We start from the raw sequence: 18,599 nt of genomic DNA, 5'->3' as shown, positions 1-18,599 counted from the left end.
CCCTGCTCCCCCCTCCCCCGCCACTCATGTCTCTCACTCTCAATTTTTATTTGTTTTTTAAAGTTTCTTAGGAGAGTTTAGGTAGATAGGGGAAGTTTCTGTGAGTACGAGACTATTTAAGCAAATTACATCCTTAAACTTTTAAACAGTTTCCAAAGTGCTGACACAACAAATGCATTAACAGAAGTTTTTATTTTTGGATGTGCTAAAATTGTTTATAAAGGAATAAGAAGTGATTTAATTCAAGAGACATATTAAAAAGTGATAAAAATGTGGAATAAAGCAATCTTAATTCTCACATTACAAATTTGTGCTCAAATAAGTGCCAAGAGTATTTATCGTGACAATCATATCGGTAAGTGGTGCTAATCACGTGCTAAAATAGTCATAACTACCAAAATCATTAAGCTACATTCAATTCCAAGGATTTATCGAGGAAAAAAAAGTTTAAATCGATAATATCCTTCAACCTTGATATTTACAATATAAGTACACATGTATATTGATGAATTCATCAATATTGTGCTTGATATTGACATTTTATGTTATAATGCTTATCCACACATACTAGATTCACATGATAGATTGGGTAAAAAAAAAAAATTGTGTTTGGTATCGGTGCCTGAAAATAAATTGGATTCACGTGTAGATGAATTATTGTGGATTGGATGGAAAGTTTTTTTGTATTTTGTGACTTTTAGAGATGGGTATCTTGTTGATTTGTGAAGGTTTAGTGGGATGATTAAGGAGGTATTGTTTGGGATTTTGAAAAGAAGTTTTGAATGCTTTTTAAGAGAATTTTTGAATTTTATTGGAAAACTGTGATTAAATTTGGAGAAGTTTGGAGTGATTTTAGAAGATTTTGTGATATTTTTGTGCAACTTGGACTGATAGACAATGAGCCCCACTCACTTAAATGACCATATTTATGAGTATTCTCTTTGTTTGTTCAAATTGACGGCAATTTATGATTTTTGTGGATTTTATTGTTTATTTCTTCTGTTTCATTAATGAAAATTTGACATTTTTTGCAAATTTAAATGCAATTTTTGCTATTTTTGATGAAAATTTAAGAAATTTTTGTAGATTTTTAGGAAATATTTAAGAAATTTTACTGATTTTTATGTAAACTTGAGAATTTTGGCTCTAATTGTTGCAAATTTAGGAATTATCTGATGTTTTTCGATGCAAATTTGAGAAAATTGGAAAGTTTTGTTCAAAATTTAAGAATTTTTTTAGGGTTCGGACATCTACAGTTATTAACAGTTATCTACAGTTATCTACACTTATCTACAGTTACAAACTGTAGATAACTAACTGTAGATTTTTTGTTTAAATCAAAAATAGCAGTTAAAATTTTTGTTCAAAATTCATTTATTTTGATGAATTAATATCAATTTTACCACTTTATGAATTGATTTCAACAGAAGTAAAGATAAGCACATCACAAATCTAATTTTTGGTATAACCAACCTCTGAAATCGAAGAATTTACGTAAATAAATATGAATTTTTCGATTTCTTCATTACTGAGTCTTGGACTGCTTGTAAGTTGAAATTCTTTCGTAAAATCATTCTACACTGGCTAAACAATCCTTAAAACAGCTCCTGTTGCTACTTTTCTCTCTTTTTCATACAAATTATTCACAAAAAATATTTTTGGAATTTAAACTGGTTAAATTGATTAATATCAAGAAAAAAATTGTTATGAAACCATAATTATAGCCTAAATACACTGTTAGTGATGGAAACCTGCAACAATTTAGTGTATTTGATGCGAAAAAAGAATAAAAAAATTTATTTGTTTACAAAATTTTCAAATTTTTTCAACTGACTTTTTTCATTTGAAAAATTATCTACAGTTTGCAAACTGTAGATAACTGTAGATTTTCTGTAGATAATCTACATGTTAATAACTGTAGATTATCAGTTAGTCTTTTTCCGAACCCTAAATTTTTTGCTATTTTTCGACAAAATTTTAAGAAATTTTGTAGTTATTGATGCTCATTATGTTTAATTTTGACTTAAATTCCCAATTTTCATAATTTTTCAAATTTTATAATGCCTAAATTCTCTCAAAAATCCCCAAAACCTACACAAGTCCAACACATCTCTTCACAAACTTTCAATAATCATCAGCTCCTTCACACAAAGCTTCCCAAAATATCCATACCTATTTATCCTATTTTCCACTCGATATCATCTCCTCAATTTCCCAAAAATTCATCTATAAACCTCTCAACAACCTTAAACAAAAAAAAAAAAAACTAAAACCCATTTAAACTATTCACATCATAAGTGAGATGGATGTTCTACACAACTTTATAACAGCATAAAGCTTTTTTATATATATTCCATTTATCAATCCATTTACGTTCATAAGTGCATAATCGATAAATAGTGAAAGAGAACTTCTTTTTTTTTATTTTTCAACCCTCCCATTAGTGTACGTGCCATTGAAAAACACAATGTGGATGGGATGAGGTAAATAAAGAACTAAGAGAGTAGATGTTGAAGCTATAAATAATTTCCTTCCTTCCTCGAACACAACTCGACTCACTAATTGTCTCTTAACAAACATTCCATTCAACTGCTTTTTTTTATATGTATATATATGGATATATGTACAGCTTTTGTTTGACTTTCATATTTCCATTGTTTCTCATATTTATTTTTTTTATTGTTTTTTCTTCACTCGAAAATGTAGAACGACCAGAGCAAGTGGCTGTCAATCAACATGTCTACTATCCACAACAATATGGTGAGGCTATACAGGATCTGACATCATATATACAAAAATTACAGCAACAAGGATTAATACAACCTATTGATCATAATATACAACCTTTTGTTCTACCATACAATAGTTATGGATATGTATATCCATCTTATCCAACTTATCAGGTAGAACATAATGTGGCAACAGCACCAATTCAAGGTAGTTATTATTATCAACCAAATTTTATTTCTAATATTAGCCAAGATTATTATGAGAAGCATAAAGTGAATCATAATGAGAATTTGTCGAGTCACGGAACAAATGAACATAATTTGAGTGATAAGAAGCCCATCATTAAGCATTTGAATGCGACAATACAAAAAGTAACTGACAATATAGAGCATAAAGTAAATGCCATTAAGGTTTATGTCGGTAAAAGTGTACATGACATTAATAAGCTTGGCGATGACGTTTATAAGCAAGTTGGTGATAAGGCATCGAAAATTTTTGATTCCATTAATAAAAAATTGGAAAAGATTGAGCATCAACTTCATTATGCACGCATGGATGATGATAATATCAATTTAGATCAGCTGACAATCGATTATGATGAGAATCTTGAGGATATGTCAAGACAATTACTCGATGATGATAACAGCGAGCTAAATGCCGTTTATAATTCGACACTTGATGCCGAAATGAATACTGACTTTAAAGGCGCCGTATCTAACGCATTAAAGAAGGCACAAGATAATTTTAATAAATTGATTGAGTCAAAAGTAACAGCCGTCAACACCAAAATAGCAGCCGTCAACAGTCGAGTTGAGAGTGTTTTTAATAAATTGCAAGCGACACTTGAAATGTTGAAACTACGAGAACCAACTGTTGATCTTAATGAAGCAACAACAACAACAACACCAGTGCCAGTTGCTACTGAAGAATATACGACAATACAATGGAAACCGACAGAAGCAACATGGCCACATCAGATGCAACCTGATACTTCAACACCAGCTTATTATCAATATACAGTCCCGCCAAATGGCTTCTTTCAAAATAGTATCCAATCAAGTTATGCATGGGATGCTGATATGAAGAGAATGGATGAAAATGTTGATAATTTGGTGATCACTGATGGTGCTGTTGAGCCAAATGTTGATGATGTTGGTAGATCAAATGATAATGATGCTGTAAAGTCAGATGGAAATGATGTTGAGTCAAATGGAAATGATGTAAAGTCAAATGAAAATGATGCTAAAGTTGATAAAGGCATCAAAGTTGTTGAAGGCACAAAGTTGTACAGACGTCAAAAGTTGAGGAAGACACAAAAGTGCAAGAAGACACAAAAGTAGAAGAAAGCACAACAGTTGAGGAAAGCACAACAGTTGACGACACAAAAGCTGTTGAAGATACAAAAGCTGTCCAAGACTCAACAGTTGACGAAGAAACAAAATTTAATGAGGAAGATGCAGCAAGATCATTTGACGAGGAAGATGAACCAATATCAATTGATGAACAAGATACAGCAAGATCATTTGATGATGACTTAAAAAATGGTGACGACCTGCAGATTCAAGTGGTCGAGCAAGTAAAAGACACATTAAAATCTGACGATACATCCGACACGGTTGCACCACAAGATGATATATTCAATAATGCAAGATTCAATACAGACGATGAAGATGAGAAATCAATTGATTCGATTGCGGTTGAGGAACTCGAACCTGACAATGACAAATTGTCAAAATTGGATGACATGAAAATCGATAATGTTGAAGACGCGAATGATTTTGGGAATTTAACAGACGAACAAGATGAAAATGTTGATGAGGAGTTGGAGGATGATGAGGAAGATGAACCGGCAAGCGTATACGATGATTATGTAAAGTCATCTGTAAATGATGAAAATGACGACGACGAAAATGATGATAATGTTACACTTGATACCGAAATCAATGAAATGCGCTCAATTGACAACGACGAAAAGAATGTCGATAACGAGGAAATTCCATCCGACACACCGAGCGTCAACGATGAAGAAAAAGTAGATTGAACGACAATGACAACAAGTTAACAACTAATCCTTTTTCATCACAATTGACTTGTTTCTTATTCTATTGACAATTTTGTTCTACATTTTTGACTTCACTTTTCATGCTTCTTAAGTATCTTAGTCTTAATAACTTTAAGTTATCCTTTTTAATGCCAAAATATGAATTTTCAAGCTATTTTCAATTTTTTCAATATTTTTCTTAATTTTTCAAATTTTTCAAAATTACCAAAAAAATTTAATATAATTAATACCCCCCAAACAACAATCTCAATAGCCATTGTAACCCCACCACCCAAATTTTCCATAATATCACTGTAACCCCAACACAAAAGCTCTCACACCACTCAATATCATTGTAACCCCAACACACACCACATATCATTCATTTTATTAACAATAAAAATTTAATTATATTAAATAAAATTTTTATTTTGTCGTTATCATTGTAGACCTCCCATCCGATGTCCAAGACAATTTACATTTCGATGAATTAAGTACGATACAGCTCATACCCATAATAATTACACAATTAAAGACTAACGAATTGACAGTTAATGAAAAAAGTTCATTTGAGAAAATTTTCGGTAATTCCCTTTGGTCCCTTATGATTGATGAAGCCTCTCGTCCTGATGATGTTGAAATGAATCCCTTGTTGAAAACTATTTTGAATTCTGAGGAAGTTAGTCTAGCAAAGCGTGACATTGAGAATAATTTTGGTAATGATATCTACAAAAATTCATTACGTCGTGTCTATCGTGGTTCCACCTATTCGGGGCTGAAATCTCAAAAGCCATATATATCACTTGATGATGACAGAAAAGTATTGTCGCCATCCGAACGCTTACTCAACATGATTGCCGCAATTGTTCACAAATCAAATGTTATGGATAAGACACGACAGAAGGCCGAACGACAGGCAAAATTAAAGCAAAAAGAGAAGATGTTACGTAAAAAGAATAAAAAGTCAATGGATAGTAATCCATTGGGCATAATAAAACCACGTCAACGTTATGTAGATCGCATATTAGGCATTAATCGAATGAAACGCAGCATCATCAAGTTTGGTACTGATTTAGATGATATGAGAGCATTTTTAGATCATGTTAACGACGATAATGATTTATTGTATGAGGATGAGGAGCAGCTGGTCGATTCTGCTGACAATAACCTCAGTTATGATGACGATGATGAATATTTGGATGATGATTATGAATCATATGATTTTCATCCACAGGAACAGAATCAATTGTCATTAGAGAGCGATTATTCATTCGATTCATATCCGCGACGACATCGTAACATTTTTGACGATTATGAGAACGGTTCAGTAAATGAATTTATTGATCTAGCTAGACAACGTGATCGTCGTGGGCATAATTTTGATGACATGATGCAAAATGATGAAGAGTACGATGAGGATGACTATGAAGCATATGACGATAACTAAGCGTTGTTGTTGTTGTTGTCTACGACCAACCCGCGATTGAATGCATAATTAATGCGGTACTATAACTTTTGTTATTTCCATAAACACAAAGTTAGTTAGTCTCTATCTTCTGTCATAATATTCACTGCTGTTGTTCACATCGTCCTTAATTATATTTTATATATTTTTCACAATATTATGTTGTGTTGTACATATCTCTATATCTCTATCTCACTCACTTATTCATCATTATCTATCCATCCATTCAGACTCTCACTCTCATTGTGTTATAAAGCTTTACGTAACTTTACACTGTTAACATTTCCTTTCATTACACTTTGTTGGATGATAAGCTGTACATATATATATTTTTTGTGTGTTAAGAGTTACTATCAAAAGGCAATAGAATGAGTTTATTTGTTGAGGTATGGTTTTTATTGCATGACTGGCTTATGTGGACGGAAATAGAATTCAATAGATAAGGTATTGGATGGGGGGTGCTTGGGGGGCTTAGAATGAATTTTGTAAAATGCTACGGAACTCCCCCTGAAAACCCCAATCACGACCCCATTCCAATATAATCTTTGCATCATATTTCACCAAGCCATGCTTTAATGCTACATAAAAGACCCTGCAATAATAATAATGATGATGAAGCTGTATAGTATTAAATATAATAAACTAGCTATAACTTTATCGTACAATTAGGATGTAAATAAGCGTCTTTGTAAATATTACATAGGAATAATCTATTATATAAGATGTTCGTGGCTGTAGCTTGTCTTGATGTTTGTATTTATAAATATGTATAGAAATTTCATCCATAAAATTAAAAAAAACTTCTTGAATTGAAAAAAAGTTGATTAATAAAAAAGTTTTATAGAAAAAAAAAATAATGTTAATTGAGAACTTAATAATTTTTATTTAATATGTGCGGAAAGATGTTGTGTTTGAAAAGTTGCAGCAGATGTTGGAGAGGTTATTGATTTTTCAGGAGAGTAATGCAGATTTTAATGGGGATTGGGTGATGGAAAATTGCATAAATTTACATAGAATGACTTTAATATTTTTGATAAATTTTGAATGAATCTGCAAATTACTTCGATATTTGGCAGCTTATTATTTTCTGGTTCTGGATATTAACTGAATATTGCCAAAACGAGCTTTATCAAAGCCTTAAAAACATCATGTGTTCATATTTGTCGTTTAGAAAGCGAATCTGCCAGTGCGAGAGTAAGGAGTCTGTTGTCGGGTGATTAGATAACAAGTCGGATATATAACTGTTTTTTTTCACGTAGTAGGTTCGATTCTTACCGTGAAAAACGTCTCTATCATTAAATCATAAAAATTTCAGCAAATCGGTATTATCTCAAGCAACAAGAATCGGTTAATAGATCTTAAATTCGGTATAAGTCCAGTTTGACTTTGGCATGATGCCAGATTTAAACAGAATCTAGTATCAAGTCAGAGTCATGCCGACCTAGAGTCGGATTCTGATCGACTATGTGTGATAATCAATTTTAAACTATGCTTTTAAACTAGTTTATCTATAAACTAGAGTATACTATGCAATTGGGTAAGAAACATCAGCCTAAAAGTCATAAAAATCAATTTTTGAACCAGATTTTTTGAGAATCTACAACATTTTATGTAAAGCTTCAAATAAGCTTTCTGCCAGCCAAAATAAGAGTCTCTAGAGTACCCATAGTAAATTGAACAATTTTGTTTAAAGCAGAACTCGAAGTCGACTCAGACTTTATATGACAAACTCAGATATCCAGCTCTGGTTCAAAGAAAGCAAAGGAGCTTGCCTCAAGCTACACCTCCGTCAAGACATTTCTAGATAATCAGTTTTATAAATTACAACAGTTTATTAGCAGCATAAATTCCATAACAATCTCGAGTAGTCAATTTGACATTACTACTTAATAGACATTACTATTTAATAACTAACTTGTCCACTCGTAAATGGATGTTTTACTAATTTTTAAATTATTCACAGATCCTGCAAAACTAAAGCTGCATCCTCATCCCTAAAACAATGAAAAAGTGGGGATGCTTTCCATCCACACCATTCTCATCTCTCTCTCAATTTTCCATTTATATTCTGTCAATTCTTCTGTTAATTTACTTGACCTAATTTAATTCAATTTATCGTCAGTCATGGTCACATCCATATCCACAAAGTCATCGCACATAAAAAAAAAATCCATAAAAATTTTCCTTTCTTTAATTGACTGTACTTCAAATTTCCTGCATGCATCCATAAAATGCAAAAAGAAAAAAATCATTAAATCTCTAACATCCAACATCTATATGTATTTACAGTACAGCACTATGTATCATATGACATACATTATTGCACTCTAAACACAAAGTAATCTTTTTGCTTGCTCCGATAAGTAGCTAGTTGCAAGAGCAAAAGCATAAGTATGTTTTATAGGACAATAAAAAATGAAACATATCAAGGAAAAGTTATTCACAAGTCATGCTATTTATGCTTTTCTTATCGGTGTTTTACATACTGTGACTTGGAACTAGGATATTTCTTTTTATGAAAAATAATGACATTTTCTTGTGCATTTATTGAGATAAATTGTATATGGAATTGCTTTATTTAAATTGTGTGGAATGAAGTTGTAAAATTTAGTGGGTTGAGCTTTTTTGGATGGCAAATTATGATTCACTGTAAATTGGATATAACGATGTAGTATGAATTATGTGGGATGAATTCATGGACTGTACAGGGTTTTATGGATACGAATGGACTGTGAGCTTATGATTTTCTGGCATATTTGGGTTCTAGGGACGAGATTTCTTGGGATGGCTTGGGATTAGTGTAATTTAGTCCTGTTCTCCAACTCCTTTCAATCTTGAGCGTTTGATGACGTCGAGATATTGACAAACTATACTCAGCTATAGATTTGCAGTTGAAAAAGTTCATAAGTATTTTAACAAGAGAGAAGATAAAACTGAGCCAGAAAATTCCATGAATCCGCTCTGAGAGACAATAAGCTTTGATACTGACTTACTTAATGGAACTTGAATCCTAGGTTTCTATAAAAGGCTTTTCATCTGACTCTGTTGCTGATTACATCACAAAGCTTGTACACATTTTTTGATAAGCTTTAATGAAGTTCAGGAATTAAGCTCGAGGTAAATACCTCGAAACTTAACAGCACAATGCAGAGAGCATCATTTTTCGTCGTAAAAACGAGTCAAAAGAAGCCATCTGCTTTTAGGACAACTTAGCGTCTTATCATTAATACGGTGACGTGGTGGTGTCCAAGCAAATACTAGCCTTAAGTGTGCTGTTCTGAATAATTCATTAGATCCAAAGCCATTAGAAATAAAGCTCCAAACCGATTTTGCCAAGATTTTTCTAAAAACAGAAGTCTCAGAGTCGAACATCAAAGTCTACCTAACTAAAAAAGGATTGACTTATTCAAATATTGATACAAAGTCACCCCTTAAACTTAACAAGTCAATTGCCAAAGTTCACCTGGATTTGCCTTTAAGGACATCCCATAAAATTACAGTAAATTGATTAAATATTCAGATTTAATCTTATTCAAATTTTCCATTTTCATCACCAACAAGTCAAAAATCCTTTAAACAAACAATCTACGTCAACTCCCATCCAACCCCAAAAAAAAAATTATATTTTCAAAATGTCAACATGAAAATTCATCATATCCAAAAATAAAACACCCACACCAATTACCCCAAAAAAAAAAAATTTATTTTGTTTGTCGAAAGAATTTTCAGTAATGACAAATTAGAATAAAAGTAAGCACACTCAGCCTAATCAATTTTCATTTGCGACTGTTGAAATAAAAAATAATTTTCTAAATAAATCTCAACTTGAAATTTCATTTACATTATCATCAGTAATAATTAACGAACATTCCATCCAGCCAACGTCTGTCTTGATCACTTATATACAGCAGGAGTGTAGTAAGGGTAAATGGGAGCAGGAAGAGGAATTTTTATTTAGTTAGTACGTACATAAAGGTCATTTATGTTTCATGATTTGTCGATTGAAGCAGACATAATGGTATATTTGGAAGTATGCTGAACAGACAAAGAGCATGTTCATGAGTATATTCACAAAATGGAGCACTCTCAATTATAATGATTAAGGATACTCATGAGTACGCTCATTTAGGCAAGTATGCTCATTGTCTTTTAGGATATGTGCAGAACCTAAGACCGTATCTCACAAAAAACAGTCGTTTTTTGAAAATTTGGACACAAAACTACAAAATCATCAATAAGTTAGCATCGGGACTCTTTCAGATAGCATAAGACGTCTTAAGACCAAAACTATATCGTGGTTAATAACGTTGTGCTAGCCTTAGTACTTATTTCGAGAGGAATCCAACTTTATATCGACCTAACAGTGATTTAGTGCTGAATTTAAACAACTCATGATTTTCGAGTCAACTACGAGATTACTTACAATACAAGATTTTTGACAGTATGGGTAGAACTTGCTTTAATCTAATCGGAATCCGGCTTAACTTCTATTATGAACACCAAATGGGAGTCGTTTACATACAAAAGTCGACATGATTCGCAACAACTTCATACATAATTTGACTCGACTTCAAGCTCTGACTCTGAATATGACCTAATCTATCTAACCCCTTTTGATTCGCCACTGCTTCCATCACAGGATTTTAAACTCTTCATAGAAAAATAAATTATTGAAATTAATAAAAAAATGTGTTCTAATTTCAATGTAAACAACAAAGAACTGTAGAATCTTGCTGGTAAGGATGATGAAGATAGAAAAAATATGGGTCAATTGTTCAGCAAAAAAACAAAATAAACGTTGTGCTGTATGAATTATAGCATGTTCATGGCTTAAGACTCATTAAAAGCAGCCATCACAGATGTGAAATGTAAAGGAATAATAAGAATAAAATACTCTTATAAATTATTATTATTATTATGAAATGAAGATACGAATAAGAATTTCTTTTTAATGAAACAATGGCAATAAGCAGTAAAATAGCGGAACTTTTGTATTAATCTTGAATTATTATATCTTTGTAAAAATTGTGAGACAGAGGAGAATGAAGCGTTTAGCAGCATCTGAGTAGATGGAAACAAAATAAGACACAATAAAATAATTTTTATTCGCTTTACGTTTGTATTTCTGCCTTAAAATGCCGAGAATAAATATGCTTGAATTTTGAATGGGATGAAAATGAATGGAAAATTATGGAAATGAAAATTTTGGAAATTTTAGAGGAAATTAGATGGGAGATGCTGTTTTGATGAATAATAAGGTTGCAATTTTGGTTTTAAAGGGGTGTGCAACTATGAATTTTGAGATTATACTGATTTGAATCAATTTTAATGGTTACTTTTCCGAGAGTCCGGACTTTTAAGGTCCGTTTACTTAGGTTTAAAGAAGCTCGACCTTAACCCCTCCTCTCTCCCGTTCTTTAGAATTTAGCCGTTAAGGAGGTCCTCAAACCTTCTTAATCCACCCAGTAAATAATCAGAATTTAAACTTTTGCTCAATAAAAAAGCTCTTGTGGGGAGCTTAAGCTTCGCATGACAGTAATCTAGCTGTTATGCCAAGCTTGACATATGTTTGAAGAATCAGAATCCAGTGAGATAAATCTCCAGCGGGGTAGGTCAAAAGTAATAAAATTTTGCAGGTTGATTTTCGATTTTTTTTTATTATTTTCATTTAAACAGTATGTATTATGTTCTCAAAAGGTAGATAATTTTTGAAAGAAAAAATTGAATAATTGAATGATTTTTATATTATATTATGAAACTGCTACTGAATAATGTCCTAAACGACATGGTAATCTTTAAAATTTGTAAATTTTAATCTTCACTACTTTCATTTCCATCTCGAGTCTGGTTATTTGCTGATCCTGATCGTGAACGGTCCTTTTTGTCTTCTGATCGAGAACGATCGCGTGAACGGGACTTCCTTTTTTCTGAATTATTACTGCCACTTCTACTTCTGTTGCGATTTGACTGATTTGATTCCTTGCTGACACTGCGTGCAGCAGACTTTCCAGAATAACGTGAATGTGAGCGACTCTTTCTGTCGCGATTTGAATCCTTGCTTACACTGCGTGCAGCATCACGACTTCTAGATCGAGAGTTTTCAGAATAACGTGAACGTGAACGACTCTTTTTCTCAGCAGGTGATTTTGAGCGACTGTCTCGAGATTTGGAACGGCTTTCTCTAGATCTGCGTGATGATCCTTTTGAATGTGATCGTGAACGATGTCTAGAACGAGATCGAGATCTGCTAGTTGATGAGGAGCGAGAACGACTTCTACGTCCACTACGACGAGTGTTCTCAACTAAGCGAATACGACGTCCATTCAATTCTGTATCATCCAATTTTTCAATAGCTTTTTTCATATCCTTCAAAGTAGCAAACTCAACGACACCTTCATTTCTATTTTGCTTGTGTGCGTCAGCATATGTTACTTCTCCAGCTTGTCGCATATAATCCTTGAGATCCTGCCAGCTAACTCTTGATGATAAATTTTCAACAGTCAAACGATATTCTGTACGTGATGGAGGTCCATAACGTGAATTACCCTTTGAGCTGTTGTTGTATCTGTCATTACGTCCTCTTCGTCCATTTCTGTCATTATATCTATCACGACTACCACCATCATATCTCCCACCTCTAGGAGTTCCTTTTGCTGCCTCAACAACGACTCTTTCTCCAAGTAACTTCTTACCGTTTAACTCATATACAGCGTCATCGGCATCACGCTTATCTTCAAACTCGACAAAAGCATATCCATTTTTAATGAAAATGTCTTGCGTTTTTCCATAACTTTTGAAGAACTTCTCTAAATCCCTTTCACGTGTTCCGGAAGGCAGTCCACCAACATAAACTCTTGATCCAACCATCTTTGAATATTGTTTTATAATTGCAGAATTAGGATATAAATCACTTGACTTATGATGCTTCTTGTAAGACTATTTGTTAATCTTTGATACTTTGATACAATCGAAATCAGGGTTTTATACACAAAAGTTTCATACTTTAAACCGAAAGTAGCCTATTTTCCAACTAGAGTTTCCTGATTCTCAAAAATAGTTTCCTACCTTCGATTTCCTGCTGATTAACTTGTTTGGTTGCTACCTGAATTTCTTCTATTTTCTCAGCAATGCCTCAATCAATTTCAAAGCTGTTTTTTGATTATGATGTGGAATTTCAGGCACAGGTATTTTGCGATACATCATAACTAGCCATTGTGCTTAGTTTTGCTTAAAAATCCTAAAAATTGGTTTTTCAATCTGAACAAATTCAATACATTCACACGGTGTGACCATAAAAAGCATTTAATGTACTTTTTGTGTCTCCTTCATCGCAGAGGTGGATTAGGGAATATTTTAAGGATGTTCATTCTAAAATTCAATTAATCAATTGTAAAATAAGTCTAAAATATTGAAAAATCACCCCCAAAATATCCCCCAGAACCTCCATTCACATTATCTATGTCTGTAAATTTCTCCTAATTCCGCTTGTCTTCTTTATCATCCACAAACAAAGCACTTGCGCATTTTAAATACTCAACATTTTCTTTTTGTTTCATTTCGTTTGAAAATGAAGAAGAATCTGAATGTAAAGTATGTCTCAATCTAATTTTTCTTAATCGTAACAATGACAAAAAAATTATGGAAGTAAAAAAAATGTCAAAAGTGCTATAAAATGTAAACTGTCAACATGATTTGTGCTGTAATGTGAAAAGTAAACGACAAAGAATAATTAATAATTTGGATGTGAGAAAAAAGAAGAGCTTTTAAAATTCAACATTTATTGTGTCAGTTCTCAAATGAATTATTTAAGTGGCGTGAGTTGATAGATTGGTGAAAAGAAGGAACTTATGAGACGATTTAGCGGATTTTCTGTGACTTTATGGATGTAGAAGGACAAAAAATAATCAAAGTTGTTCAGAAATTGAGCAAAATTGTTCAAAAATTAAGATGTTCAAAAATTGAGCAAAGTTGTTCAAAAATTGGTCAAATTTGTTCAAAACCTGAGAAAATTCGTTCAAAAACTGAGCAAAATAGCTCAAAAACAGAGCAAAGTTGTTAAAAAAAACTGAGCAAAGTTGTTTAAAAATTGAGCAAAGTTGTTCAAAAATTGAGCAAAGTTGTTCAAAAACTGAGCAAAGTTGTTTAAAAGCTGAGCAAAGTTTTTCAAAAACTGAGCAAATTTGTTCAATAATTAAGAAAAATTGTTCAAAAACTGAGCAAAGTTGTACGAAAACTGAGCAAAGTTGTTCAAAAATTGAAAACCTTCACAAAAAATCAATAAAAACTAGTCCAAAATGAGCTAAACCTTCATTTACCATTAAAACTACTAAGAACAAACTGAAAATTGCCATAGCCAATAAAAACTAAAGAACATCTGTTAACACGACAACAATAAAACTTCTATCTCGATTATTAAAAAAAGCTCTAACTACTTCATGTCCCCGCCATAAAAAGCATATCCGTATCATTTTGAAATTATTATGTCGTTAGAATCGCAATCGAAATGGCACTTAAAATTACGGAAGTTAAATCAATTAAGATTAAAAAAAAAGGGGGGAAGCAATAAAGTCAGAAGACAGAAGGTCGGCAATAAAAGCTATGTCGTGGCTTATAAAATGACGAAAAAACTTTAATCACAGTCGACTTTCTAATAACGAAACTGTAAATTTGGGTTTTGTAGTTCACGAAAAAATAAAAAGCAGGAACCATGAGTACAAAAAACAACGATGGAAATGGATGTCATAAAAAAGGAATCTTTTGTTTTTAGTTTGTCATGCCATCGACCATAAATTTAACATGAGAATGGAAAATGTGAAATTTTGTGGGTGCCCTTTTTGCTCCGTCACACAAATTTACCATCCAGATCTAATTTTTTTTACATCACCCTCTTTTGTACTTTTTTTGGTTCACCATACGCTATCGAATGCAGTTATGGCAACAACCACATAGCTGAAATAAAGCTCCAAACAATGCCCATTGTGTCTCTGGTATTTGTTTTCTGAGTGTGAATGTGAAGCCTCTCGTGTGCTCTAATTTTCCTCTACCTACTCTCATTGGTGCTGAATATATTCAGGCACACATATATGTGTCTCCTCATTCTCACATCAAAAAACATGCCGATTGTGGAAATTCTTTTATTATTTTAGTGCCGTAAATAAAAAGAAGTTTTATTCTCGTACATTTTTTAAAAAAGGAAGCAGAAACAAGAGAAGTAAGCATTTTTCAATACCTTTCACAAATTTGTGTGTATAGCATACGTACACATGTGGCTGAGGTATTCTCTTGATTAAAACACTTTTTGAATGCACGCAAAGTAAACGGTTGGTTGTTTATGAAGAAACAACAACTTTTTTTTGTGACGTGTGATGAGATTGTGGGGAATGGAAGGAAGCTTTGGAGTATATGGAAGGATTTCAGTTGTGATTGTTTGAAAATCAGGTGAAGGCTATGAACTTGGAATTTTATGCGAATCCTTGCGAAGCATAAGCTTGCTTCACTGTCCTTGGTTGGTATTCTCATAGGAAACGATGTCCAGGAGCTCCGAAAGCTACTTGGCAAAGAATAGTGATGAAATGACATGCTTAACGTGAGGACAGGCGAGTTTGTAGAAACTGGGTGACAGAGCCAGCCACAGAGTCGGGAGTGGATCAACTGACAGAATCTATGGATTCCATTGATTTCTTTAAATCCATGGATATTGTGGTGTCCACGAAAATAATTTATGGAATCCATGGAAATTAATACATTGTTTCTATGGAATTCATAGTTTCTGCCAGATGATCCGGACTCACAGAGTCCGGATAAAAAAAATCTTTTTGTTACCTAAGCTCCTCATAAGAACATACCCTAAAAGACAAATGTCGTGCTCTCATGACCAGAATAAACTGAGAGCAACAGTCACGAGCATGCTCATCAAGTTTATTTAATGTTCTCGAGAGCATGCTCTTTGCTTTTTAGGGAAAGCAACAGTAAATAAGTAGGTGTCCTTGTGATATCAACAACATTCTGTATATAATGATTGAGGAATCAGTCTCTGATGGGAATTGAACCCACATACTCATAAGAGAGAGGATTGCAGATATCTGATCAATTGCCTCAATCACCACTCAGCCACAAAGGTTTCATTCTCGCTTTGACAGAATCACCAATATACCTCCATATCCCAAATTCCACTTTCCTCATCCACCACAGAACTAAACGACCATATCGAAAATTGTCACCAAAATGCGGGCATTGCAAAACGAAAAAATCATTTTTATGCATAACTCGTAACATTTTTGAATGCATTTGATTGCCATTTCCTAGAATTTACAGCCTCAAAAACACGCTACCGAAAATTTCTTCCTCACAAATATCGCGCAGCCATAAACATTTCCCCCCGAAAAAGCAGAAACAGAAACAAAAAAAGCGAGAGAAAGAAACATTTTGTGACTTTTGTATTTACACGCAATATCAGCGAGAAAAAAAGCTTTAATGTTTGCCCTTATTTCCATCCACCACCTTTAATATCGTACATATCCATGTTCTGTTATGTATATATCTCATGAAACATTCTTGTTTTTTTACCCATAGCCGTATTTTATATTTTCACAAAACTTTCACATTCATCGCGACAAACGTAAATAATGTTGGCTGAAAGCAAGCAATCATTTTTGTGCTGCTTTTCATAACATACAGCTCAATATTTTCTTTTCATTTTCTGGTTCTGTTACTGTTTCTTTTAAGACAAATGATGAAAAAAACTTTAATACAGTTTGACTTTGACTTTGACTTTTTCGTATGGAATGTCTGGATTAGTATTTGAAGTGGATGGGGGTGGGGTTTTTGGTTGGAAAGTTTTGAGTGGATTAGGGAGGGCTTGCATGTTGGATTTGAAGGCTTTTTGAGGTAGATTAAGGTTGATATGGATGAATTGAAGTGGAATATTATGGATTTTTTGGCGGGAAAGTGGTTTCTTGAGGTTATGAGCGTTGGATATGTATTGTGTTGTATATGAACTTGAACATCAAGAATTTTTGAAGTTATTACAGCATGAGATACTTAGTATGTGCCTTATTTACGTTTTGTGTCCTAAAGTGGTGCAACATACACAATTGTGTCGCGAAACATAGTTGAGAGCCTTGAATATATGCTAAATTATCGAAATGTCAATTTAATGCCGCCGTAAATTAAGTCAAATCGACCTGCTGGTCCTGGATTTTGGATCAATTAGCCGACTTGGGTCATTCGGGTTCCTACCCTATTAATAAGCCTTAGACAAAGAGCATGCTCTTGAAGGTTACTACTTAAATATACTGGTAGAGTAAGCTTTCGAGCTTTATTCTTAGCTTGATCTGTTCTTGAAAGCAAGCTCGTTGCCTGCTATGGAAGTATACCCAAAAATGCGCCTTAAACCTCTCAACTCCTCCACCATCTCCTCCCAAACTCCACTTTTTAACTTTAAAAATACTGCAAAAATATTTAAATTCTACATCAGCATGATTTCGAGCACATTTTCATTGCTACATCCCAAAAAACAAACGACAAATGAAGCTTCTTTGCATAAAAAGTAGCACAGTAGAGCTCCTAAATATTATCTTATGTAGATTTTTCGGTAGATTTATCTTCGCTTCCATTTAAAATTGAATTTTTTTCATTAAATTCTTCAACATAAATCGTGGTTGTCATTCCATGTCTACACATATACACTGCTCTATGTGTGCGTCTCTTTCATGCTTAAAATAGAATGTTTAAGTGTCAAACAAGCGCGAAAATGTGTCATTTGTAATTTTTGTATGTTCTTTCCTCTTTATTCTCGTCTTACTCACTTATATAGTGTCTTATTCAGCATGTAGAACACGCAAAAAACACAAAAGTTTACTATCGACGACGATAACGATGAGATAAAATTATTAGATGAGAAACTTTTCTTGCGACTTCTTTGCTTTTTTTGTCTTAAGTTTGTTGTCTATTGGAAAATGTGCAGGATGAGAAGACAAGTGCTTGAAACAAGCTGGAAATTTATATTGTTCATAAATTAATTTTAAGTACTTTTTTGAAGATTCTGGAAGATTTGAATTAGTTTGGATGAAGTTTGGATGAAGAGACAGAATGAAGGATATGTTTGAGGTTTTCTGAGACTAGATTCAGTCCCAAAATGACAAATCTTAGATTAATTTGTAGGATCTCTAGTTCTAAGGAGGATTACTGTCTTCTAGATGTGATTTGATGTCCTAGGACCAGGCATATGATACAAAAACGTAGTCAGGTTATGACTCTCAAACCCAAGTCACACGCACTGCTGCGTATGGTGTTCAGGCATTCGGCCAGCTTTGGAGCTAGACCCTTACTTCATCGATAGCTTTTCCAAAATTCTCATAAATT

At 33.1% G+C, this 18,599-nt stretch overlaps 2 protein-coding genes across 2 annotated transcripts; one reads left to right on the top strand and one right to left on the bottom strand.

Annotated features, from left to right (window-relative positions):
• The first annotated feature begins 270 nt into the window (after positions 1–270).
• LOC139087951 (protein PFC0760c-like) lies at positions 271–4,771 on the top strand. The gene is made up of 3 exons (XM_070636926.1): positions 271–355; positions 2,707–3,950; positions 4,022–4,771. Exons 1-3 carry the CDS (start codon positions 271–273, stop codon positions 4,769–4,771), a joined length of 2,079 nt encoding a protein of 692 aa, XP_070493027.1.
• Positions 4,772–12,047: 7,276 nt separating this feature from the next.
• Positions 12,048–13,103, bottom strand: LOC139087952 (serine-arginine protein 55-like). Its single transcript, XM_070636927.1, has one exon. It carries the CDS (start codon positions 13,101–13,103, stop codon positions 12,048–12,050), a length of 1,056 nt encoding a protein of 351 aa, XP_070493028.1.
• Positions 13,104–18,599: the final 5,496 nt, after the last annotated feature.

Source organism: Chironomus tepperi, unplaced genomic scaffold, assembly GCF_022539635.2.
Source record: "Chironomus tepperi strain 1889 unplaced genomic scaffold, CSIRO-AGI_Ctep_v1 contig_146, whole genome shotgun sequence".
Classification (NCBI taxonomy): domain Eukaryota; kingdom Metazoa; phylum Arthropoda; class Insecta; order Diptera; family Chironomidae; genus Chironomus; species Chironomus tepperi.
The sequence above is the reverse complement of the archived record's forward strand: the minus strand, read 5'-3'. Positions and strand labels throughout refer to the sequence as shown.